The sequence below is a fragment of the Eublepharis macularius genome, chromosome 2, assembly GCF_028583425.1.
Source record: "Eublepharis macularius isolate TG4126 chromosome 2, MPM_Emac_v1.0, whole genome shotgun sequence".
NCBI lineage: Eukaryota > Metazoa > Chordata > Lepidosauria > Squamata > Eublepharidae > Eublepharis > Eublepharis macularius.
In genome coordinates, this window is record NC_072791.1 from 116,746,676 (window position 1) to 116,772,786 (window position 26,111).

General features: G+C 40.4%; 1 protein-coding gene across 1 annotated transcript in view; it reads left to right on the top strand.

Moving 5' to 3' along the window:
• The first annotated feature begins 302 nt into the window (after positions 1–302).
• The window catches only part of SYT9 (synaptotagmin 9), a 150,947-nt gene continuing 125,138 nt past the window's right edge, over positions 303–26,111 (top strand). Inside the window, exon 1 of the mRNA XM_054971964.1 lies at positions 303–450. Coding sequence (XP_054827939.1) covers positions 303–450 — 148 coding nt within the window. The remainder of the gene's footprint in view (positions 451–26,111) is intronic.

A 26,111-nucleotide genomic window follows, 5' to 3' on the forward strand; every position in this document is an offset into this window, starting at 1 on the left:
GACTGGCGCGCAACTGGTGGCGGGGGTCCGCCTCCCGGCGCCTTTTCCCCTTCGCAGGCAAGCTGCTGGGTTCGGCACAGCCCCAAGGCCGAGCCGGCGAAGTTGGGAGCGGCGGAGGCTCGGGGGAGACTACACGGAGGGGCGGCGCTGGTGTGGCTGCCGCCGTCGCAGCTGTTTCCAAGCATGCAAACGGTTCCCCAGTTGCCTCGGCGGTGGCAGACAAACAGCAAGCAGCAGCCGCCGAGGAGGCGCGTGTGAGCGACCGGAGAGCTCTTCTCTATTCACAAGGATGCTGGGGGGCGATGCCTGGCGGCAGGGAGGACGAGATTTGCCAGAAAGCGCTGCGTCTGCTGGACGAGCTCTGCTCCGTCGGGGCAGTAGAGAACGAGAGATGCCTGGAATTCAACTACTTCTGGCGGGACAGCTCCAGACCCCGACTCACGGACTCCGGTAAGCAGCAGAGCTGGTGATGGACGGCTGGAAATGGGAGGAGGAGAACTTAAGCGGGAGAGGGGGGCGCCCAGCGACCCTCTTATTCTCTCATCAGAATTAAACAGGCAGCCGGCCTTGCTGCGTTTGGAGAGGTGTTGCATCAAGGTTACCCAAATTCTGTCCCCCAGATCCATAATGAGGAGACCAGAGTTCTGGTCTAATCGGAACCACCCATTGATTTTCATCCAGTCAGGATTTCCTTCATTGCCAGTAAGTGATGGTGCAGTTGCTGTCCCCATTCTGGACTACTAGAAAGAATACCTTTCTGCCACCCCTCACATCCACTGTCTACACTTCAAATCGAATCTCGGTGGTCATCATAGACATTTCTTTCATAGTATATCAAATTAACATGCGCGTGATGGAGGTGGGAGTAGAACATCAATTTTGTTAGTTTAATCTGATGTGGGAAGAAAATCTGTTGATACTAATTAATTAACTATATATCTATACTGCTTTTACTCACTGCTGAAAAGTTTTCAATAAAATAAGTTAATTATGTATATGAATCTTATTACCACTCCCCCCTCCCCAGAATTTAGAGCCTTACATCCCAGCCCTATGCATGTTTATTCAGAGATTTGTATGTGAGCATGGGCTTGAGCTGTAAGGTGTCATCGGAACTATTTTTAGATCCTGTCTGATCTCTCATTGCCACTGTAAGACTTCTGCATGTGGATGCTTAAAAAATAAACACCTCTGCAGGAATCCAATAATGACAGGAGTGCAAACTGAGAACAAAAGTGAGGCAGAGTTTGTGTTTGGCTATCTTAAGGCATCTCCCTGCACACTGTTGTTGTTTTCCTAAGTGACATAAAGAACTGAACAATGTAGATTCTACTGGCATGGTCTGTGGAGTGTATGCTCTCTTTCTCTCACACACACAATATCAAATAAATACACTGGGATAAAAGTGTTAAATATTTTTTTGGTGCTCCTACTAATATTCTAAACAGGTGTCTGAATGTTACCAGATTACACACTTCTATGCCTTGGATTCCATTAGGACCAAACTGATGATAAGAATCAACTGGCTGTAGATCTTGTATTTTAAAGCATATTTGCTGAGTAAAACAGAATTGGATTGAAACTGCTTGAGCAAGAAGAACAGAGGACAAACTGCTACAGTTTTTTAGTTCTGGTCCTTGTGATGGGTTGTACTTAGATTATGAGAGTTATTTGCTTCCTCATTTGCAACTCAGCAGTTAGTTTTCATAAATTTATTTGGTAAAAATTTGGTAAAGGAACTAAAACATAGTGCACATGCTGAATTGTTAAACTGATGGTTTCTTTTGCTTTTTGAAATAAATATTGGGCTGTGATCCTTAGCAAGAATGTGCTTAAGATGTTGTGTCTTATGGTGGGGTCTGGGGATTGGATTTTGTTGCAGATGAGCTTTAATTTCACAGAATCACAGAGTTGGAAGGAGCCATACAGACCTTCTAGTCTAACCCCCTGCCCAATGCAGGATGAGCCTAAAGCATCCCTGACCAATATTCATCCAGCCTCTTCTTGAAAACTGCCAATGAAGAGGAGCTCACCACCTCCCTAGGCAGCTGATTCCACCTTTGAACTACTCTGACTGTGAAAAAGTTTTTCCTGATATCCAGCCGGTACCTTTCTGCATGTAATTTAAGCCAGTTGCTTTGAGTCCTATCCTCTGCTGCCAACTGGAATAGCTCCTTGCCTTCCTCCAAATGACGGCCTTTCAAATATTTAAAGAGAGCAATCATGTCCCCCCTCAATCCCCTCTTCTTCAAACTAAACATTCCCAAGGCCCTCAGCCTTTCCTCGTAGGGCTCAGTCTCCAGACCCCTGATCATTCTCGTTGCTCTTTTCTGCACCCTCTCAATTTTATCCACATCCTTTTTGTATTGAGGCCTCCAGAACTGCACACAGTACTCCAGGTGCGGCCTGACCAAGGCAGTATAGAGAGTGACTATGACCTCCTGCGATTTCGATGCAATGGCCCTTTTGATTCAACCCAAGACTGAGTTTGCCTTTTTGCCACCGCCTCACACTGACTGCTCATATTTAGTTTACAGTCCATTCTTACTCCAAGATCTCTTTTGCATACTAGTGTATCCCCCATCCTGTATTTGTGCTTCCCATTTTTGTGGCCCAGATGTAATACTGTGCACTTACCTATGTTGAATTGCATCCTGTTCACAATTGCCCACTTCTCCAGAGTATTCAGGTCTTGTTGAATTTTAACTCTGTCTTCTTGGGTGTTTGCCACTGCTCCCAATTTGCTATCATAAGTAAATTTAATGAGTAGACTGTTTACCCCTTCATCCAGATCACTGATAAAAATATTGAAAAGTACCGGGCCTAAAAAAATGAGCCCTGCGGTACCCCACTGGACACCTCCCTCCAATCTGATGAAACGCCATTGACCACCACTCTTTGGGTGCGGTCCTCTAACCAGTTCCCTATCCACCGAACTGTCCTATGGTCCAGTCTCCAGTTTATCCATTGGAATGTCATGGGGGACCTTATCAAAAGCTTTACTGAAATCCAGGTAAATCACGTCGACAGAGTTCCCACGATCCAGTAAGCTTGTCACTTGATCAAAGAAAGAAAGTAGGTTGGTCTGACAAGATCTGTTGGGGACAAATTTACCACCTTATGTCCTGTAGTAGCATTTTTAATACAATGATGAGCATGATGCATTTCTTCCGTGTGATTTTCTATCAGAGCAACTGCCTTTGGTGCTTATTATGGATGTCTTCAGCATAGTATCTTTAGTTTCTTTTCTTTCAATAGTGTTCCTATTGCTACAAACAGAAAATTACATAGTTTCTGTTCCACTTTCTAAACAGATGTTAAAACATTTTAAAGCCTTGAGATCCTAGAATCATTCTGAAGATGTCACAAATTCAGAGTTTCCCTTCTGCAGTTGCAGATTTGTATTAAATCAAGGGTCAGATGAATAATCAAGGGCCTAAGGTGTATCTGAGTCTCTCTGTGTGGCAGTTGCATACAGTACACATCCAATCCTCACAGCCGAAACACATTTAGAAATCTTCAGCACATTCTGCTTCCCCAGCCTTTTGATTGCAGGGTAGGATGGGTTATGAAGCCATAACAACGTGATGCAGACAAGGTTCTCTTGTGCTTCATCTTAATGCTTTATTTTATTTGTTTTTGGGCCAGCTCATGGGTTTGTGGCTTGGTGTTCTAACAGTAAATGGTGACTATGGAAAACTATTTTTTTTATACTTCATTTATACCCCCCTTCTCTCCAGTAGGAACCCAAAGTGGCCTACATTATTCTCTTCACCTCCAATTTATTCCTATAACAACCCTTTGTGGTACATGAGGCTAAGAATGTGTGATTGGGCCAAGATTCCATGGCAAAGTGGAGATTCAAAACTGAGACTCCCAGATCCGAGCCTCTTGCTGCACTAATGATACTCTAATCGGCGGCCACTGGACTCACCTGGAGGCTAGGTTGCCACTGATGGGCGGGGAGGGAGATCAAAGCATGGCAGCTGCCATGTTAGAGGGCTCACCTGGTATTTCCCAGGCGGGTCCTCGACCAATCAAATTCAAATCCCAGACGCCCAGTCAGGGATGTCCAGGGATGGAGCAGGAAAGGGGAGGAGCCTGCCACCGGACCTTGGAAATGCAGTCTTCACTCAGGTCTGGCAGCCAGATATTTATCAGGCTGCTGCCCCTGCCCCTCTTCACTTTGGCTTGGCTGTGAACACCCACTCACCACTCCCTTGTACATGTCTGTACTTTTTTTTTGTCACAACTTTGTCGGCGATTTGTCATTGCATCAGATCCCTTTTGGGGGAGTCAGGGCCTGCGTTCCCAGGCTCCCTGGTAAGGGGATGCCCGTATAGAATCTTGGGAGTGAGTTATGGAAGTGCGTGCCCAGCTTGGGGCCTGCCACGGCATACTCACTCCCATGTGGCAAGGGAATCACTCAGGGGTGATCTCCCCCTTAATGCCACTCCTTCGTTCCCCCCTCAGCTGTGGTCAGGGGAGGTGAGGGTCATCGGCTGGCAGGCGGATCAGCTGATGTTTTTGGGATCCGATCCACATGTATCACCAATGCTCCTTCCTCCTGTTTTCAATAAAGTCGTGGCCAATTTTCACTCCAGCCAATGTGTGGGTCTGAGTTTGTTGCCTTGCTTCCTCCCCTTCCCGACACTCAGCCCTAGGTAGCAACCCCTATACAAAATTACCAAGGAGTGATGTAATTTATGCCCTTCTAAAGTTATATTGAAAACATGTTTGAAAGTACTAAACCTCCTTACTAGCAAGTGCCCATTGAATTCATTAGAATTTATTTAAGACTAACATGTTTTGCATCACACTCTTAAATACATTAACAATGCAGTCCTAAGCAGTGTCACGTGCTTCTGAGCCCACTGACTTCAACGGACTTAGAAAAGTTTAACTTTGCATAAGACTGCATTGCAGTTTACTTAATTTCTGCATTAGGGAAACATGATATCACTGAAACGAACCAAAATAAGTCCAACAGATCTAATTAGTTCATGGATTTCATTGTGGGATAGTGTCCATTGATAGCTGTCTGATTTACAGTGACTGTTGGTTTATACAAATCTCATAGCTTCCATACTGACAAACTGAAAAATTAAGGAAGCTTGAATCAACACATATTGGGGAGGCAGAACTCCTATATCATTGGCCTTGTAAATATGGCTAGAAAATTTGCTACCTCCACATAAATCTTTACTGGTCTGGATGATCATCCGGACCACCTGTGTTAGTCCTTGTGTCCAATCAGAAGCCTTAAAAAGGCCCATATGAACTCCTACAAAATTCGAGATCTTCTGCTGGGTCCCACCCCCAGCTCTGCCTGCCCAAGTTGACAACTATGAAACAGGAGCAATGAGACCTTTTCCAGTCAGAGTGCTCAGACTGCAGAACATTTCCCTTTGGAAACTTACCTTGCCCCCTCACTCCTTGCCCTCTGATGTTCTATCAAGATTGTTTCATTCAGAGGGCATTTAGGAGCATATGTAATTCTGATGCTGCTGTTTGCAAACTGTATATTACTCTGAAATAAGTCATACTGGTTTCAGTGAGCCTCATTCCCAAGTAATTGTGCATAAGATTACAAACTTGGTGCTTTTTTGATACGGACATTTCAATTTCATATGTTGAATTTTTGTTTTTGCTATTTCTGTATGTTCTTAGGTAATTCTTACTCAGCTTAGACAACCAGTGATGCAGCTATGTATGCACCTTGTCTGTTATCAGAAACAATTTCTTGCACTAATTTGATAAGTCCCGAACTATAGTTTAAATATGCTTAGACTAGTTTCTGTATTACCCACCCTTAATTACAAATGACATCAAGTTTATCAAATTAAAGTGCTTAAAATAAAATAAAATTTAATTTGATTATTATAAATGATTTAAACATAGATTTTTCAAATTTAAAATGCACCTATGTATTATATTAGGAGTGACAGATAGGTATTTGTCAAAAGAAATTCAGAAAATTATTTCTTTCAGTATGTGTCATGCACCTCAATTCTAAGTAAAACTTTTGAAGTGATGTCCAAGATGAATTTTAAAAGATAGTTGTTTAGACTGTATTAAAAGAGTTTTGTTGCAATCATTAGCGTACTTGTTTGTTATCTAGGTCTTAATAAGAATATTTGATTTGCTTTTGTTGAGCTGTAGATTAAGCTCTTTAAGTGTTAAAGCCATTGATTTTATGAAAACTTTGGAGATTTCTTGCAGAAGACACCTGACCTTAACAAAAATGGCATTAGGACAATTGCATGCTACAGTGCCCCCCCCCAACCTGGCATTCTTGATCCTAAAGGTATGAGTGCCTGTGGCAGTGAGCAGAGTAGCTATAGCATCACCCTGCCTGTGGAATATAGAACATGTTTATTCTGCTATGCTGCCTGTCCAGCACTTCTTCCACTGGTGTAATCCTCAGGGTTTTTTTTGTTCTTTATACAAGTAAAGAGCTTTTCTGCAGCTAAAGTAATACCCTTGTGTTCTGGATTACAGAAACCATCTTATTTATCCTTGGGCGGGGTTAAATCCTGGTATTTAATCTGCTGTGTTTCTTGTTTGGGAGAGATCATATTTAATTAAAAAATAGTAGATCTGACAGGAGATAGTAACATGCAACCAGAGTTCCACAGGGACTATATGAAGGGGTAAAAGTGTTAGAAATAATAAATAGAGGTTATGGTCTCGCCAGTAATGTGCAGCTAATAACTGTGTTCAGTGGACCTACATAGCACATGGAGATGCTCATTCCTATTTGCATGGGAAAAAATGGAAAGAACACCACCATCTATACACTGCTGTACTGAAGGGCTCACAAGCTTCCAATGTAATTTTGTATCTGGTTTTTGTTGATATTCAATTAGGTGCTTTCTGCCCAGTTTACAATTCAGGTTTTGATACCTTTTATGTAACATCCTGATGATTGGATGTGGTCATCCACCTACAAGAACTGCATGCAGCATCAATTTGCATTTTATAGAGCCTGATCCAGGAGATGGACTCCTGTGCAAAAACTACTTCCGTGCACATGTCTATGACTACTAACTGTAGTTTAGTAAAATGCCCTTACCTAGATAGCCTAGGCAACCCCAGTTTCATCAGATCTCAGAAGCAAAGCAGGGTCAGTACTTGGATAAGAGATCACCTAGAAAGTCCAAGGTTGTTATGCAGAGACAGCCAAAGGCAAACAGAGTTGCCAGATCCCCTTATGTTTCCAGTGGGAGGGCAGGATTCAGCACTCACCTTTCTGTTCCTCTTCATGTGCACTTTTCTGTTTCCAAGTGAAACCTATTATTTCTTATGACATTATATCATGTATAGAGTTACAGTATACACATTTTTAAGACCTGTACATTTAGCTAACGTTTCTGTGCTGATGTATCATTGCAGGAGTGAGGCAGATTAAAAGAAATTGTCTTGTTGTCTGCTTTTTCTAGCTATGAAGTCAATTGTCTTACCCTAATTGGGAAACACTATATTGAGTTTGCAGAAGAGGAAGGTAGTACTCAGTGTGGCTCAGCAGAAACCTATCAATAGTAGACAGGCCAGAAACAGCATTCTTGTTGAGTTATTAGTACAAGGCAGCTAATGGGCCCTGAAGAATGTCTCCCAAGTTTTTGAGGACCGATGGTATCAGCATTTATTCAACTAAAAAACAATCTGTGTTTTTTTTCCTAATTGGTATTATTAGGTTGACATCAACATTAGTGATATTTTAGTTTAACTCACGTAAAACTGTTTCCATACAGAACTTTGTCGTGGGAAGTTTCTAGATGTCTATAAGATGACAAATCTAAGCCCATCTGTGGGGAGGGCGGGGTATAAATTGAATAAAATAAATAAATAATAAATACATAAATGTTTTAGAAGAAGAAAATAAATGAAGAGTATATGCTGATTATCACTTCCCATATTGCACAGTTATTGTAAACGTAAAGCCAGGGTTGTACCACTGTAAATGAGCTCTCATATTGCTCTTTTTTTGTGACCAGAAGTTCTGATGTCAGTACTTGAGCACAAGAGGCACAGATACAAAATCAAGATTCCAGTCTGTCAAGTCTTTTGGATCTCCAAAGTCTGAAATGATTCTGTCTGGAGTGTGTCCCTTGGGTATGGAAACCCTATTATTCCCTTATATTGCAATCTTGTAAACATTACTTTTCTTACTATACTTATGTACCATTAGAATCCAGAGCACATGTTACTCTGCCCTTGGAAATGCTGCCAAAAATGGTATTCCCTTGGTGAATTCTCTACTTCTCACTATAATTTTTAACAGCTATTACTGCAAAGAATGTAGCCATAATCTATTGAGTATCGCTGGCCCTGCTTCATGTCTCTGGCAGCTGATAATGTGTGCAGAAGCTTACAACATGATAGCTGGGTCTTGGTGAACTTGGTGCAAAGATGCCACTTTCAAAAGTATCCCCATAACAAACATATGTGGACACTAGATTTTAGAATAACACCACAGCAAGTGGTCATTTGTTCCCCTGTTACAGAGAATGTAATTTGAAAGAGAATTTACTTACCTGTGAACATTTTCTTTACTATAATACATTTTACAACCATGCAAAGATCTCTTACAGTGGAAAGCTTTGTACACATAACATTAGTGTCTTTTAAATATTTTAAATAAATACGTACATAAATTAGTATGTGTGTATGCCGCTAGTAATGAAAATGGTTTTTGGAAACAGCTGTGGTCCATGCCTTTCATACAAAAAGATGGCATCAGTGCAATGATTCCCTGGAAATCAAGTAATGATCTGACGCTAGGAACCTACCATAAAAAATTCATAAAGGTTATAGGAAACGATTATGAAGCTCCAGAAGAGGATGAAGAGAAATCAGGAACTACTTAGACACATAAAAACAATAAATAAAAAGGCCATGCTATTAATCATGGTGAATTTTATTAGCGCCGCACTGAGTAGAAGAATGACACTGTAGATTTCAAGTAAAGCTTTTTGTTCTGTATTGCCTACTGGGCTGTACATTTTTGAAGACTGGAAAATAGGCATCTTCTACTTGTATTTTTTAAAAGCTTCTGCCAAATTAAAATATAAGTAAATACTATTGGTTTACAACAAAAGACAGAATTTCTGAAGCATATAAGCAAAAGGAATGCAAAGTTATGTTTGGTTATATATTCAAGTTAAAGGCAGATGCTTACATTCAAAGAAGGAGAATAAAAGGATGAACATGTCAGATGGCTTTTGAATGAGCCCTTTAATATATTTATGTTTCAGCCTGATGGTTTTTTTCTCTTCAACTATCCATATAGGACTCCTCGTTTGCTCTTACTAGTCCTGTAGCCAGAAATGTTATGGTGAGAAGGCATGACTGCACTTGGAGGGGGACTGTAGGGTTGCCATGTACCCATTCTAAACCATGAGACTCATTGAGCAGAGCCTGAGGATGTCTTGGGTGGTAGTCCAGCAGTCTAGTGGGATGGGGCTTCATGTTGCCACACTGAATAGCTGTATTAGTAGTCGTGTTTCCACTCACCACTAGATATGTACCACACAGTATCAGTATGGAGTCATAATATGTAGCTTTGAAGAGATGGGGTATTTACCAGATTAAAAAATAAAAATAACATGGAAATTAACAACATTCTAAATATAAAAAGTAGTTCAGCCTTTCATGACAATTATTGCCTCCCATTTCCATTTTATATGTGCAGTAGATAACGCAAGTAGGCATTCATAGAAGTCTTAGGAAAAGCCTTCTGCAATATGGCACACCACCTGCTATCCATGGAAAAGTTGTTTATGTTCATACCCGGAGTCTTTCATTGATTTACTTACTCTGCCTACATTTTTCCCTCAAGTCTTTTAAAACTGTGAGGTAGGATTCAGAGCTCTGTTGGAAATCACTTACTTCAATCTGTACTGAGTGATTATGGGCTTGAGAATATTGTGCTCCCCAAATCGTTTGGCTTTCTATTATGAAATGTTCTAGAGCTTAAACCTTCTTAAGTATTATGCCTCTTCAGTCATTTAGGCCTGATTTTTATGCTGGGTGAGGACAATTATTATTCATTATTAATAGAGATGGGCACGATCTCCATTACGATAAAAAAACCCCACAATAATGGCAATCTCCCAATCGTGACCTGGTGGATCGTTGTCTTCCACGGCAAATGATCCCGCAGTTGGGAGGGGGCTGGACCGGGACGATCGTGATAGGACCGGAAGGCTAGACATTCAGGTGCCAACGATCTATTCCCCTGGCAACGGAGGCAGGGGAATGCCTTAGCTCTGTTTGAAACTTGATAATATTTCCCCTAGCGAGGAAAAGCAAACAGTTGTGAGTGAAAAGGTGGCTTCCTGAGAAAAATATAAGCAAAGTGATTGGGAGAGGAATGGGTTAAGAGAGAGAGAAAACTTTGAGTGCGGCTATCAGCAGAAACTGTTTTGCGCTCCTCCTGAGTTCATTCAGTGCGTTGAAAGAGTTAAGAAGAGATCTCTTCTCAGTGTTAACTCTTTCAAAAAACCCTTGCTTTGAGAGCAGCTATCAAGCTGTTTTGTGCTCCTCTCCTGACTGAGCTCGTTCAGTGCGTTGAAGAGTTAACTGAAAAGAGATATCTCTCTCCTCCTGGCTTCTTAGCCCAGTGCTTGATTTTTGCAAGAAGTTGGTATGTGATTTGATGTTTCATTTGTGTTTTTCCTATTTAAAAAACCATAGGATCTGCGAGGATCCGTGTGGATCCTGGTTTTACTTTCTTCCTGTTTAAAATATGCTTTTGGAAGACTGCCTGCTTGCTTTTAAAATTGGGTGGGATGGAGGATTCTATCCCTGCTTTTTTTTAAAAGCTGGCTGAAACTTGTTGATGGGGTGTCTCTCTATTTGGAGAGGCAGGGACGGGTTAAAAACATTTTCCCCCTCTGCTGTAAGTGCATGCATGCATGCGTGTGTGCGTGTGTGTGTGAAAACGTCCCCTCCCTGAGGGGAGGTGGCTCGTTGCCAGGTTAAAAACTCCCCCCCCTGCTCTAAGTGTGTGTGTGTGTGAAAATGTCCCCTCCTTGAGGGGAGGTGGCGCGTCGCCGGGTTAAAAACTTTTTTCCCCATCTGCTCTAAGTGTGTGTGGGGGGGGCGCCCCTCCGATCCCATGTTCCAGATTGGAAACGGGACTTGATCGGAGTGAATCGGTGATCTGGGGTCATCACCAGAGCAGATCCACGAACAGCTTGATCGGTATTTTTTTTGGATCATGCCCATGTCTAATTATTAACGATGATTATTCATTGATGAGGAAAAGGCATTTTGGACATGCTCAGAGGCTCACATTCTTTAATATAGATAAGTTACAGAAAAGTGGTTTACAGTTCTTGTAATTGATGATTAAAACCATATACCTGGTTGAATGAAACTGGGCCTGATCTTTCTGCCCCCACTCCCATGGTCCTACCTATTCCCAGGGCAAATCTTTCACTGAAGACAGAGGAGGCAATCCTTCCTTCTCAGGCACCCAGTTCCCCCCCCCCGATGTTCTCACCTCTGTGGAAATAAAAAAAGGAAAAAGGAAAGAAGCAAAGGACCCAGGAAGAAAAGGTTGTAGGACACTCAAATAAGAATGAAAATGGCTAGAGATGATCTTTTTTTAAAAAAAGGAAAGCTGGAAATTAACACTGTCCATAAGTCTGCATGTTCCACACAGTCAAAAGCTTTAATGTAATCTAGAAAATGCAGGCTGATTGTCTTCTGAAATTAACTGGTATGCTCCTTTTCTGAATCCAGCTCGAACATGTGGCATTTCTCATTCCATATATTGTAACAGTATTTGTTGTATAATTTTGAGCATCACTTTCTTTGCATGGAAAATTAATGCAATGATCCGATAGATGCTGCAATCTTTGGCATCTCCTTTTTTTGTAATTGAGATTGAGATTTAGCATTTCCAGTCTATGGCCATTGTTTTGTTTTTCATACTTGTTGACATATTCTTGTTAAGATTTTGATGTACTCTGTTTCTGTAGTTTAAAATAATTCTGTTGGTATACCATCAACTCCAAGTGATTTGTTTCAGTTTCTTTGAGTACAGACTATTGATGCATTTGAGTGCAGTTTTCACTTCACTTTCTAAGATTACAAGTTCTTGGTCAAAAGATTCTTCTTTGAAGGAAACTGCCATCCTTCCATCTCTTCTATATAGGTCTTCAGTGTATTGTTTCCATCTTTTCTTTATTTTGTCTTGTTTGGATACTGTATTTTTGTGCTGATCTTTCAGCATCCCTCGCTGTGATTTGAGTTTCCTTTTGATTTCCTGGATTTTACAGTGCAGATTTCTTGCTCTTTTTTGTTTTTCTCTTCTGTTTCTTGGCATTGGTTATTATAATTGTTCTGTTTGTCTCTGCATGCAAGTTGCTGAAAAGCTATATTTACAATTCTAATTCTCTGTCTGTCAACTTTTACTCTTGCTTCTCATCTGTTTTTAGCAATTTTAAGAGTTTCATCTGTCAGCCATCTAGGCCTTTTCTTCCTTTTGGCTATAGGAATAGTTTGTACATTCTTCCTTGATAATGGTGTTTTCAGCACATTCAGTTTATGGTGATTCAGATTCCATTCTGCTTCTCTTGATCTTCAGAATTCCACGCAAGAAAAGGAGGCATGAGATGCAGAATTGAGTTTTCTCTGGCTTTCCCCCAACTTGTTCCCCTGCGCTCATACAGTGACTTTTTTTTGAAGCTGCTGTTAAGTTGCTATTGATGCATTTTACGTGCGCACAGAATTCTGTACTGCTTCCTCCCCCTTTCCTTTCCATGGATGTGAATTAGTTGGCTACCCAGTGGAAATCACTCCCTCTCTCCCTCCATCCATTTCTCCCTCCCTCCCTCACCAGCTCTCCACACTTTTTTTTTTAAATGTGGGAAGGGTTATAACGTTGTGATGTCATTTCTCATATGGCTGTATTGTGAAGTCAAGATTGCAAATTCATAACCTTACAAACTGTGCCCACAAATTACATTTTCCTCATCTGACCAACTCTTTAGCATTAGGAGAAGCCTGACGACAAACCCCAAGCAGCTGACCATCCAACCCCCTCTTTTTAAATTAAGGAGGAGTTGCAACACTGTGAAGTTCATGCGTTCTATCCCTTTAAGCAATGTCCATCCTGTTTCCTGATGGCGATCCACATTTTCCACTGATTGTTTCTTGGGTTTATTTTTTATTTCCTTTCTTTATAATTGGGGCTCACAATCACAGTGATTTGGAAATGGGGGTTGTGAGGCTCATCTCAAGGATCTACCCTCCCCATCCCAGAACACGGCCATTTGATGTGAGGAGGCCAGTGAGAATACTATTTTTTCTGGGCAGCAACATTTGAACATTTTGTTCTGGCAGAGAACAGAGAAATCAGAAACAACTGCAATGGCTGTGAAACAAGTATGAAAAGTGCTTTATAGGTTCTCCCCATACTTCACCGCCAATTTCCTCTCCAGAATTGTTTTTTTAAAAAGGTGGGCATGGGACTGTGAAATCAGCGAATACAGAGAAAGAGAGAGGGAGGTGTATAGTGGATACACTGGGTTCCACGTCGCAACATTACAATTCATGTGCTAACATTTTTTAAAAAAGTGACGTTGGCTGCAGTCCCCACAAAAGACAGCTCCAAACAGACACATCTCAACACATCTGGAATAAAAAGCAGATGCCAGACTGCTTCACCACTGTGCAGTGCACAATCTGGGGACCCTAAGCCAATTCAGCACTGATCAGCGTGAATACTCAGAACTGCCGGCTTAACATGTGCCATGCAAAAAGGACCCAAATCTCTCATTTCAGCCTACAGTTTTTCTGGTTTTTGCTCAATTAAGCTAAGTAATGCAAATCTGTTCTTTACATTTTCTGACTCTGTACTCCTCTTGAATACACACCTTAACGTGGTGAAGGAGTTTGAGTGTGTCAGTGAAGCTAAGAGCAACGCTGTCAGGAGCACAGGCTTGGTCAAGAGTCTAAACTCCTGGAAGAGTCACTCAGGGTGGAATGGTCAAAGCTGAGATGCATCCACCCCCTTCAGGAATCAACGGTCACATCAGCAGAAAAAAATTGGATGTTCCAATGGTGATGGGAGCGGAGGAATTCTTAAAGTTTAGCTACTGGGCAGCAGCAGTAGTGGAAAGTGACAGTGATGGAGGATCTTTCACAAACGATGTCAGTGTCATTTCAACTAACTCTGGTTCGTACTGCGCAGAAAAAGGCAATGGTAAACCACTTCTGCTAATCTCTTACCTTGAAAATCCTATGATGAGATCATCCAAAATGAAAAAAAGATATAGTGCTGGAAGACAGGACCCCAGGTTGGATGGCACTCACTTGGCTAACGCGGAAGAGCCGAGGACAAGTATGAATAGTGCTATTCTTAATGATAGGACTGGATTAAAGCCAAAAGGATGGCATTAGAGATCACATTGCAAATTTACAATGATTAGTGGAACATACTAGGGAATTTCTGAAGAAAATCAGCTTGTATTTTATAGATTACAGCACATGTTTTGACTGTGTGGATCATGAAAAGCTGTGGAGAGTGTTAAAAGAAATGGGTGCCACAACATATGATTGTTTTGATGTGCAACTTGTACTCAAGACAAGAGGCTACTGTCAGGACAGAATATAGGGAAACAGAATGGTTTTGTCAGGCAGGCCAGCCAGCCTGCCTGCCATACCTGTGAATGTGTATCTACTGGAGGAGATGGGTAATAGTATCTCCCTTCACTGTATCTTTGCTATGCTTTGCTTGGGCTGAGTGATATTATCAGTGCAGCTGGAACATCTGGGAACCGACCTTGGGAAATTCAGCTCCGCTTCTCTTCTAGACCTTTCACTGACTTCAACTGACTCTTGTTTGAACTGGAGAGAGGAGACTGGAGGTATAACCTCTCGGGGAAGACTTTTCTTTGGCATTCCAGGCAATTACTATGTACAAGGGCGCTTCTAGGGAGCAATACCTATTAAAGACCTTTAACTCATACAACTGTGTTTGATGAAGTGGAGAGTCTGAGGGAATCCCTTAGACAGGCCTGACATTAGCCAGGCCTGACAGGTTTCCAATTGGCAAGATGTCGGTCAAGAGTATATATTATCTCCCTACCTGTTCAATTTCTATGCAAAGTATATCATAAAGCAAGCTGGATTAGATCTAGAAGAAGGTGGAATGAAAATTGGTGGAAGGAACATTAACCATTTGATATATGCAGATGACATCACGTTACTGGCAGAAAATAGTGAAAACTTGAAATGACTACTGATGAAGGTCAAAAAGACAAAAGTAATGACTACTGAGGAATTACAGAATTTTAAAGTTGACAATGAGGAAATTGAAATTGTTCAAGAATTTCTGTTTCTTCGCTCAATCATCAATCAAAAGGGAGACTGCAATGAAGAAATCAGAAGACTGAGACTTGGAAGAGCAGCTGTGATGTAGGTAGAAAAGATCCTTAAAGATAAAGATGTGTCTCTGGGAACAAAGATCAAGATAATCCAAATTACGGTATTCCTGATTACTATGTAGGGATGTGAAAGTTGGAAAGTGAAGAAAGCTGACAGGAAGAAAATTGATTCATTTGAAATGTGGTGCTGGAGGAGAGTTTTGCGGATACTATGGATGGCCAAAAAGACAAAGGGGTGGGTACTAGATCAAATCGAGCCTGAATTCTGCCAAGAAGCTAAAATGACAAAGCTGAGGGGATCGTATTTTGGTCACATGAGAAGACAAGGTTCTCTGAAAGCCAAATCCTCCAATTTGCAGGATCTTAGCAAGTCTTTTAATGATAGGATGTTTCGGAGGTCTTTCATTCACAGAGTCGCCCTAGGTCAGAGGCGACTTGATGGCACATAACACACACACGACATGATCTTTAAATTCTTCTAAATGTTATTTAGATTATATTTTGGCACTATGATTCCTCTTCAGCTTTATTCTACTTATTAATATTAAGAATGTATTGTCTCTACCACAATCAGCTCCTGGTTTATTTTAGCAGAGAGAATAGAGCTTACCCATCTTCTACTTCCAATCATGTAATCTGTTTGATTGTTGTATTGGCCATTTGGTGATTTCTGTGTATACAGTCATCTGTTTGGTTGCCTGAAACATGTGTTTGCAATGAACAAATTGTTGGCTTCACAAAATTCTCTGAGTCACTATCCTGCTTCATTGCATAGGTAAAGGTAAAGGTAGTCCCCTGTGCAAGCACCAAGTCCCCATGGGGTCGGGGGGGGGGGGCGGAATGTCGCATCACGACCTTTTCTTGGCAGATTTTTGTTATGGAGTGGTTTGCCATTGCCTTCTCCAGTCATCTACACTTTACCCCCAGGAAACTGGGTACCCATTTTACCGATCTCGGAGGGATGGAAGGCTGAGTCAGTCTTGAGCCAGCTACTTGAACCTGGCTTCTGCCAGGATCGAACTCAGATCATGAGCAGAGCTTGGGCTGCAGTACTGCAACTTACCACTCTGCACTACGGGGCTCTGTGCCATGGAGCATAACCCTAGTCAAAATTTTCGGACAGTGTTTGACTCTGCTTTGTTTCCTACCTTTACATTCTAGTCATCTATAATTATCAACGCATCTCATTCAGGAGTATGATCAATTTTTTCTTGGACACTTGCATAAGGGCTTTCAATTTCTTTCTCTTCAGTATTTGTAGTTAGGGCATAAATATTGATATTATTTTGTCAGACTTTTGCATTGTAGCTCTTGATTGCTTGTGCTACATATTGCCATACTATTAGAGCAATAGTTTGTCGTTTCCAGAGTAAAACAACTTTGTACGTTTTTGACTTAAAATGTCCTCATCCACCTCAATTTAGATCATTCACACCAAGAATTACAATGTTTAAATGTTACGTTTCTTGTTTTACATGTTCAAGCTTATCCCAATTCATACTTTTTACATTCCATGTTCCTGTTATATGTGTCGCACAGTTTTGGACTTTCCTTTTGCATTTATTTACATCAACAACTGCTGTCCTTTCAGCTTTAATCCAGTCCTGTCATTAAGAACAGCACTATTTGTACTTGTACTCTGTTCTTCCCCAGTAACTGATTGAGTGCAATCCACCCTGGGGATCCTGTCTTCCAACACTATATCATCTTTTGTTTTAGGCCCTTTCTCCATATGAGGTTAAATCCAACATTTATAAGTAGTTGCTCAGATCGATGTTGATTCGGCTTGGCCTTCCTGCCTTCTGCATTTTTGGGGCCAGATTCAATTTGGTGTCTGGTTTTTCATTCTAGACATTTGAGAAAACGTTGGTGTAGTGTCAGGCTTTCTGAGCTTTGTGATCCATGTTACATTTTTTTAAAAAACTTTTGTGCATGTGCTGTAATGTTGTAATGTTGCAACAACAGATACTCAGCATTCCCCTCCCCTTCTAAGTTCTACTATTGGCTGATTGGACAGGATTTTGGTTCCCAGAGATGAAGTTCCACTATTGGACATACCCAATCACGTGATCATGGCTGGGGAGGGTCAACTATCGAGCAACCCTCTACTGCTGCTGCATCCCCCATTTTGTTAGCCCTCACAAAATGGAACCTAGAAAATCCTTTAAGCTATAAAATTAATACATAAAATAAATAAATTAAATCTTCAACCAAAGGTGCACAAATTTGGGATCTGTGCAACCCACAAGCAAATGTATTTTTATTGCACAGGCCTGTCACAACATGGCAGCATTGAAACCCTTTAAAAATGCTTCAGTGCTGTAAAATATTAAAGCAGGAGGAGCGCTACTTCCTCTGGCACTCAGAAGGTATTAGCGAGCTACCTTGATTGTGGTCTGCTTAGACATTACTAAGAAGTAAACCCACAACAGAAGGAATGTCAATACAGTAATGTTTCAGTTTTACTATCCTTTTTTCTAATTTAAAAAATAGCAGAAAAGGAGTTCAGAGAGCTGAGGAGCGTGAGAGTGGTTACTGGCAGGCGGCCAACCAGTCAGCTCCTGGGGAAAGGAAAGGGGGAGAGGAGAAGCAGAATGGGAGTAAGAGTTCTGCTCATACATAAGATGCAAAACACCAAAATGACCGTTACCAACTAACTAATCACTATGAAAGAATGTTAAACACGTCTTGTGCAAAAATATGAAATTTACTCACACTATAGATATGTCACAAGGTTGTTCTAGCCACTACTATTAGAACAACTGGAGCAATCTATATATTTACACTTCAGTAAGAAACCTCAAAGGGGCGGTAGAACATTCAATAAGAGCCCCTATTGTTTGCAGAAGCATACATTCAGGATACTCGGGATTTCATTAATAAAGTAGAGGGTTTAATTGTACCCAAAGAAGCAGTGTTTGTTACTTTAGATGTAACTTCCTTATATACAAACATCCCACATGAAGAAGCACTACGGACCGTCCAATCCTTGTTGGATAAACGAGATATCCAAGAACCTCCCACACATTTTTTGCTAGATCTTTTAGACATAGTACTCACAAAGAATTATTTTCGGTTTCAGGAGACTTTTTATTTACAGACATGCGGGGTAGCCATGGGCTGCTCTGCAGCACCAAGTATAGCAAACTTATTCATGTCACGATTAGAAGATAATTTTTTTCAGAACCCAGACCAAAATCTTTTTTTCACACATATTTTGTTTTACTGCCGTTTTATTGATGATTTATTTCTTATTTTGTCTAATAATTCATACACAATAGAGCTTTGTAATTGGATGAATACGGTGCACAATAATATCAAACTTACATGGTCAGCTGATGGTAATGAAATCAACTACCTGGACGTGTCGGTGTATAGGGCAGAGGGTAATGTAGTTCATGTGCGCCCCTACAGGAAACCTACGGATAGGAATGCCTTGCTGCATTATCAATCTTTTCATCCACCCCACTTACGGTGTAACTTACCTTTCAGCCAGTTCCTACGCCTCCGTCGGAATTCAACTAAGATGGTAGATTTTTCAATACATGCAAGGAAGATGGGGGATCAGTTTATATCCAAAGGTTACCCAGAAGATGTTGTTGTGAGAGGCAGGGAACGGGCGTTAGAAAGAAATAGAAAAGATCTCTTAAAGGAAAGTGGAGTGGAAAGAGAAACTAGGATTTGCTTCGCACTGGATTACACCCCATTAGCGAAGCAAATCAAACAAATAGTATACAAACATTGGCATTTAATAAAAGATCTTCCGGGGTGCACAGATAAACCTCTGGTAGCCCACCGAAGAACCAGGAACTTCAGAGACCAGCTCATTCATACAGACTTGATAAATCATAAACCACATAGGAATTTTCCTGAAGGGCATTATAGATGTGGAGGTTGTAACAGCTGTGACTTGGTTATGCCTGTCCAGAGGTTTAAAGCTATGGGACTGTATTGGAGGGATTTTTCAAACTGTAACACAAGAAATGTGGTTTACCTTATTGTATGTATTTGTAATAAGATGTACGTAGGCTGTACAACTAGAGCTATTAAAACACGGATACAGGAACATCGCTCTAGAATACGTCGGGGAGTGGAAGACGCGCCTATGGTCTCACACTTCATGGCTTTGAAACATCGTGAAAATGACTTTGTTTACACAGTCCTACATGTAAGCCACTATAAGGAAGAAGTCTTTATACAACGGGACTTGTTAAGAAAAGAAACGTGGTGGATCTACAAACTGCACACGGAGGAACCACAAGGAATGAATGTTAGTTGCGAGTTGACATCTTATTTGTGAGGACTGTCTGGGGACTCTGTTCCTTTAAAAATTAATCAATGATAATAGAGGAGAATCACACAGCAATTTTTAAGGAGTAGGTTACTCCCTCTCCTTTATACACGCCGGTGAGCGATTTGGAATCATGATAGAAATGCTGTTCGATGCGCTGTATGTAAGTAGGCGTTTGCAGAGCCATGGAATGAAGGCAGAATGGAGATTTGTTTAATTTATATTGATTTATACCTTTTATGTATTTCTTACAGTTGTAACTGCTCTGAAGAAGGGGATACCGGAAACGGGACCTCTTGCTGGCTGACCCGTTCAGTTACAATTCTGGAAAATGGCTGTTTGAAATTACTAGTTGATTTTCTGTCAAAATTGAATTGGGCAACCTAAGGGTGCTTTGATTTTTTGTATGAAAGTGAATGAAATTGGATGAAATTGCATAGAGGCTCTTTGTAGCTTTGATAAGTTTGTATGCTTCTGCAAACAATAGGGGCTCTTATTGAATGTTCTACCGCCCCTTTGAGGTTTCTTACTGAAGTGTAAATATATAGATTGCTCCAGTTGTTCTAATAGTAGTGGCTAGAACAACCTTGTGACATATCTATAGTGTGAGTAAATTTCATATTTTTGCACAAGACGTGTTTAACATTCTTTCATAGTGATTAGTTAGTTGGTAACGGTCATTTTGGTGTTTTGCAAGTCTATACCGTTACTCTCTCTTTTGTATGTTGGGGTTTTGACTAGGAGAGCTATGGCTAATTCTTCTTTTGAAGGTTTCTTGACTTTTTCAGAAGCAGATAAGGTCAGAATCCTTTCAGATATGTCCTCTATTGTAAATGCAACAGATGCCCCACAGGATGAATCCTGGGGACAGTTACAATTTATAAAAAAGAAACGAGTTAGATACCACCTTCACGCGACCTCGCTAACAGATTATATACGTTGTAACAGGATCCCGCGGGGTTTAAGAGTCAACAAGCCCCCGGGAATGTTTCAACGTAATGAAGAATTTAAAAGCAAATGGGCGGCGGTGCTTAATAAATGTTCCTTAGACCTCATGCTTTTAGTAGTGGAACAATCTAAATTGGAAGTGGAGAGTCTGGATAAGGAGATTAAGAACTTAGAGTCCACCTTAAAACAGAACACAGCACAAACTTCGTTTGACACGAAATTAGCCGAGTTGGAAAATCAGGTCCTAGATTTTGATCGTAAAATGAAGGAAATAAAAATCAAAAAGTTCCATAGGGATGCGAAAGATTATACAAATGGACGGGTGTATTCTTGGTGGTTGGAGACAGATACTTCACGTAAAAAGGTCACCTGGTCTAACCCCTTAGAGACCAACTCAGAACTAGAGACGACTGATGGGGAGGACACAGATACCTCAGTTGAAGAAAATACTTACATTAATGCCCGCTCGGGACGTTTGAGTAGGAGCAAAACAAGAGGGAATTTTTTACGTGGAGGCCCCAGGAACCGGGGACGGAAAACCTAGTGGTTAACTTATCTAGGAGAAGGCTTTCTCCAGAAGAGACCAGAGTGCTTAATTTAGGATTAGGTTTTGTTCCGACCCCACGGTATAACGCGTTTAAAACGAGAATAGACCTGTTTAAATTGACCAGATTACTTAAACTTAGGAACTTCTTTGGGAATACACCTGTTAATCAGCAGATCCCCTTTAATTTACGCCCCCATTCTACCTTTATCCCTCCAACAACGGACCATAGGATACAGACCTTTGAGGCAATGGTAATTAGGGATTTAGAGCAAATTGAGAAACAACAGCGTCATAAGAGATGTAACCTTAGTGTATCAGAGTTAAAAGTGTTGAGTGAACTCAGGAAGGATGAGTCCATAATTATAAAAGAGGCAGACAAAGGGGGAGCCATTGTTATACTGAATAAGGAAGATTACATAGGGGAAGTGAAGCGGCAGTTAAGTGACAAAAAAAGCTATAAGGAAATTCCCAGCGACCCTACAAAAAGTATTACCGGTCTAATTAAAAATTCTCTACAGGAAGCGGTAGCAATGGGTTGGATTTCTGAGCAGTGGTTTAGGGCATTGTTAAATACGTATCCTAGAGTTCCCATCTTTTACATACTCCCTAAGATTCACAAACCCGGTTCACCCCCCCCTGGACGGCCGATTATTTCAGGGTCCAACTCGATTTTAGAGCCGGTGGCTAAATATTTGGACTCTTTTTTACAGCCATTTGTGAAGAAAATAAAATCATACATTCAGGATACTCGGGATTTCATTAATAAAGTAGAGGGTTTAATTGTACCCAAAGAAGCAGTGTTTGTTACTTTAGATGTAACTTCCTTATATACAAACATCCCACACGAAGAAGCACTACGGACCGTCCAATCCTTGTTGGATAAACGAGATATCCAAGAACCTCCCACACATTTTTTGCTAGATCTTTTAGACATAGTACTCACAAAGAATTATTTTCGGTTTCAGGAGACTTTTTATTTACAGACATGCGGGGTAGCCATGGGCTGCTCCGCAGCACCAAGTATAGCAAACTTATTCATGTCACGATTAGAAGATAATTTTTTTCAGAACCCAGACCAAAATCTTTTTTTCACACATATTTTGTTTTACTGCCGTTTTATTGATGATTTATTTCTTATTTTGTCTAATAATTCATACACAATAGAGCTTTGTAATTGGATGAATACGGTGCACAATAATATCAAACTTACATGGTCAGCTGATGGTAATGAAATCAACTACCTGGACGTGTCGGTGTATAAGGCAGAGGGTAATGTAGTTCATGTGCGCCCCTACAGGAAACCTACGGATAGGAATGCCTTGCTGCATTATCAATCTTTTCATCCACCCCACTTACGGTGTAACTTACCTTTCAGCCAGTTCCTACGCCTCCGTCGGAATTCAACTAAGATGGTAGATTTTTCAATACATGCAAGGAAGATGGGGGATCAGTTTATATCCAAAGGTTACCCAGAAGATGTTGTTGTGAGAGGCAGGGAACGGGCGTTAGAAAGAAATAGAAAAGATCTCTTAAAGGAAAGTGGAGTGGAAAGAGAAACTAGGATTTGCTTCGCACTGGATTACACCCCATTAGCGAAGCAAATCAAACAAATAGTATACAAACATTGGCATTTAATAAAAGATCTTCCGGGGTGCACAGATAAACCTCTGGTAGCCCACCGAAGAACCAGGAACTTCAGAGACCAGCTCATTCATACAGACTTGATAAATCATAAACCACATAGGAATTTTCCTGAAGGGCATTATAGATGTGGAGGTTGTAACAGCTGTGACTTGGTTATGCCTGTCCAGAGGTTTAAAGCTATGGGACTGTATTGGAGGGATTTTTCAAACTGTAACACAAGAAATGTGGTTTACCTTATTGTATGTATTTGTAATAAGATGTACGTAGGCTGTACAACTAGAGCTATTAAAACACGGATACAGGAACATCGCTCTAGAATACGTCGGGGAGTGGAAGACGCGCCTATGGTCTCACACTTCATGGCTTTGAAACATCGTGAAAATGACTTTGTTTACACAGTCCTACATGTAAGCCACTATAAGGAAGAAGTCTTTATACAACGGGACTTGTTAAGAAAAGAAACGTGGTGGATCTACAAACTGCACACGGAGGAACCACAAGGAATGAATGTTAGTTGCGAGTTGACATCTTATTTGTGAGGACTGTCTGGGGACTCTGTTCCTTTAAAAATTAATCAATGATAATAGAGGAGAATCACACAGCAATTTTTAAGGAGTAGGTTACTCCCTCTCCTTTATACACGCCGGTGAGCGATTTGGAATCATGATAGAAATGCTGTTCGATGCGCTGTATGTAAGTAGGCGTTTGCAGAGCCATGGAATGAAGGCAGAATGGAGATTTGTTTAATTTATATTGATTTATACCTTTTATGTATTTCTTACAGTTGTAACTGCTCTGAAGAAGGGGATACCGGAAACGGGACCTCTTGCTGGCTGACCCGTTCAGTTACAATTCTGGAAAATGGCTGTTTGAAATTACTAGTTGATTTTCTGTCAAAATTGAATTGGGCAACCTAAGGGTGCTTTGATTTTTTGTATGAAAGTGAATGAAATTGGATGAAATTGCATAGAGGCTCTTTGTAGCTTTGATAAGTTTGTATGCTTCTGCAAACAATAGGGGCTCTTATTGAATGTTCTACCGCCCCTTTGAGGTTTCTTACTGAAGTGTAAATATATAGATTGCTCCAGTTGTTCTAATAGTAGTGGCTAGAACAACCTTGTGACATATCTATAGTGTGAGTAAATTTCATATTTTTGCACAAGACGTGTTTAACATTCTTTCATAGTGATTAGTTAGTTGGTAACGGTCATTTTGGTGTTTTGCAAGTCTATACCGTTACTCTCTCTTTTGTATGTTGGGGTTCATACATAAGATGCAGCAGCGGCAACTTAACAGTGGCTTCAAAAAAGGTTGTGGTAAATCCACAGGGAAAATAAAAGCTGGAGAAAATTTGATTCTGCATCTCATGTCTCTCTTACACATGTGGAACTGTAGAGATCATGAGAAGCAGAATGAAATCTGAACTGCTCCAATTTGACCATGCAGAAGAGAGCTTGGATTGTCTCATCATAGAGTTTTTGAGATAAGAGATGATCGGAAGTGGTTTACCATTGTCTTCTTCTGTACAGTACTAACCAGAGTTAGCTAATCTGTCACTGTGCCTGTTTGTGAAAGATTGCCAGAGTCAAGTTCCACTACTGCTGCTGCCTGGTAGCTAACCTTCATGGATTCCTCTGCCCCCATCACCGTTGGTACTGTCAGTTCTCTTCTGCTGATGTGATCCTGAAGGGGGTGGATGGATCTTAGTATGGTATCTCAGCTTTGAGTATTAGGCCTTGAGTGACTCTGCTAGGAGTTTAGACTCTTGACTGAGTCTGCACTCCTGACAGTATTACTCTCAGCTTTAGCAACACACTCAAACCCCTTCACCACATTAATGTGTGTATCCAAAAGGAAGTTTGGCTCTTATATGGATCCTAATTGGATAGCCAACTCTGGAAATACGGCCCTCACTCAAACTGTGTTTCAGTTGCTCTTAGTGATAATATGCACTACATGGTCCCTGACTGGGTATCATTACAGAAACAAAGTTTGGGAGGGCAGGGGAATAGCAATGATGCAGAAGTAGTTCAGGGAAACAATGGTTATAAGCAGTGTCCTATGCATCCATCTATGTAAGGAAAAGGAAAAGGAAAAGGAAAAGGAAGGAGCAAGGGAGAGAGAGAGAGAGAGAGAAGGAGAAATGTTACATAGTTAGGTTTAAGGAAACTTAAATGTATTGCTTGTTTTACTCCTAAAGCTATTATACCTATATTGTTTATATGTTTATTGGTTGTATAAGATTGTATAACTTTCAATTTACTGTCTAATTTAGAATCTGTATAACTTTTATATTATGCACTTACTTTACTTCAATTTCTTTGCTTTAATAGAATTCTTAATTAAAAAAATAAGAAGGAAATTCTTTTTAAAAAGGCATTAAAATATTGATATCTAAAAAATGACTGTGTAAAGATTTGTTTAAAATATTTTGTTCCTCATCAGATGAAAGTTTAGATTAAATATTTCTTTTTTCCTTTTCTTTAATTTCTTGTTGTCATATATGATATAGGCTTAAAAATCAAATTACCGTTAAAAAGAACAAGCCCCCAACAAATGTGAAGTTATCTTTAAAAAAGCAACTCTCTCTTTTAAAAAGTCTTTTAATTTTTAAAGTATATAATATTTTATGCTTGGATAACTCTAAAGTGACTCAACTGATTTTGGTCAAACATTTTTGTAAAAGCATAGTTCTTAAGGAGTAATTTAAGCATGACAAATTTCAGCCACAGGGGAAGAACATTTATAAATCTAAGACTGAGTGGAGATGTATAGACGAAATAACTCTTCTACATTTTAGTACAGTTTGTAGCAAGCACGTTAGTTGTGAAATTATTCATTCTGGGACATAAACTGCCATTTGCTATAATACAAGTGAGAGCAGATTGAGTCTGGGTAAATAATTTAACTGTTCTAATTAAGTAGCATTTTATTGCCAGTTTGTACAGCTAGAATGATTCCAAGATAGCAACAATTTACCATTCTAACAATACCAGCAAATAAAGCTGCAATGCTAAGAACACTTTCTTGGGACGACAGTGGACCAAACTGAATAAAATTGGGCTTACTTCCAAGTAGGCTTGCTTAGGATTGTGTTGTATGTTTTCCTTATCTAAATCCGGAACACCTAATTTAACCCTGCTATATTTTCAAGGTTGTAACTGGTCCATTCATTGTGGCGGGGCTTGGCAGTCAACTACTGTGGAATGTAAAATCCAATACTATCACAATATTACTTATAACAATAATTCCTACTAATCAGATCTTATATTGACTGGGT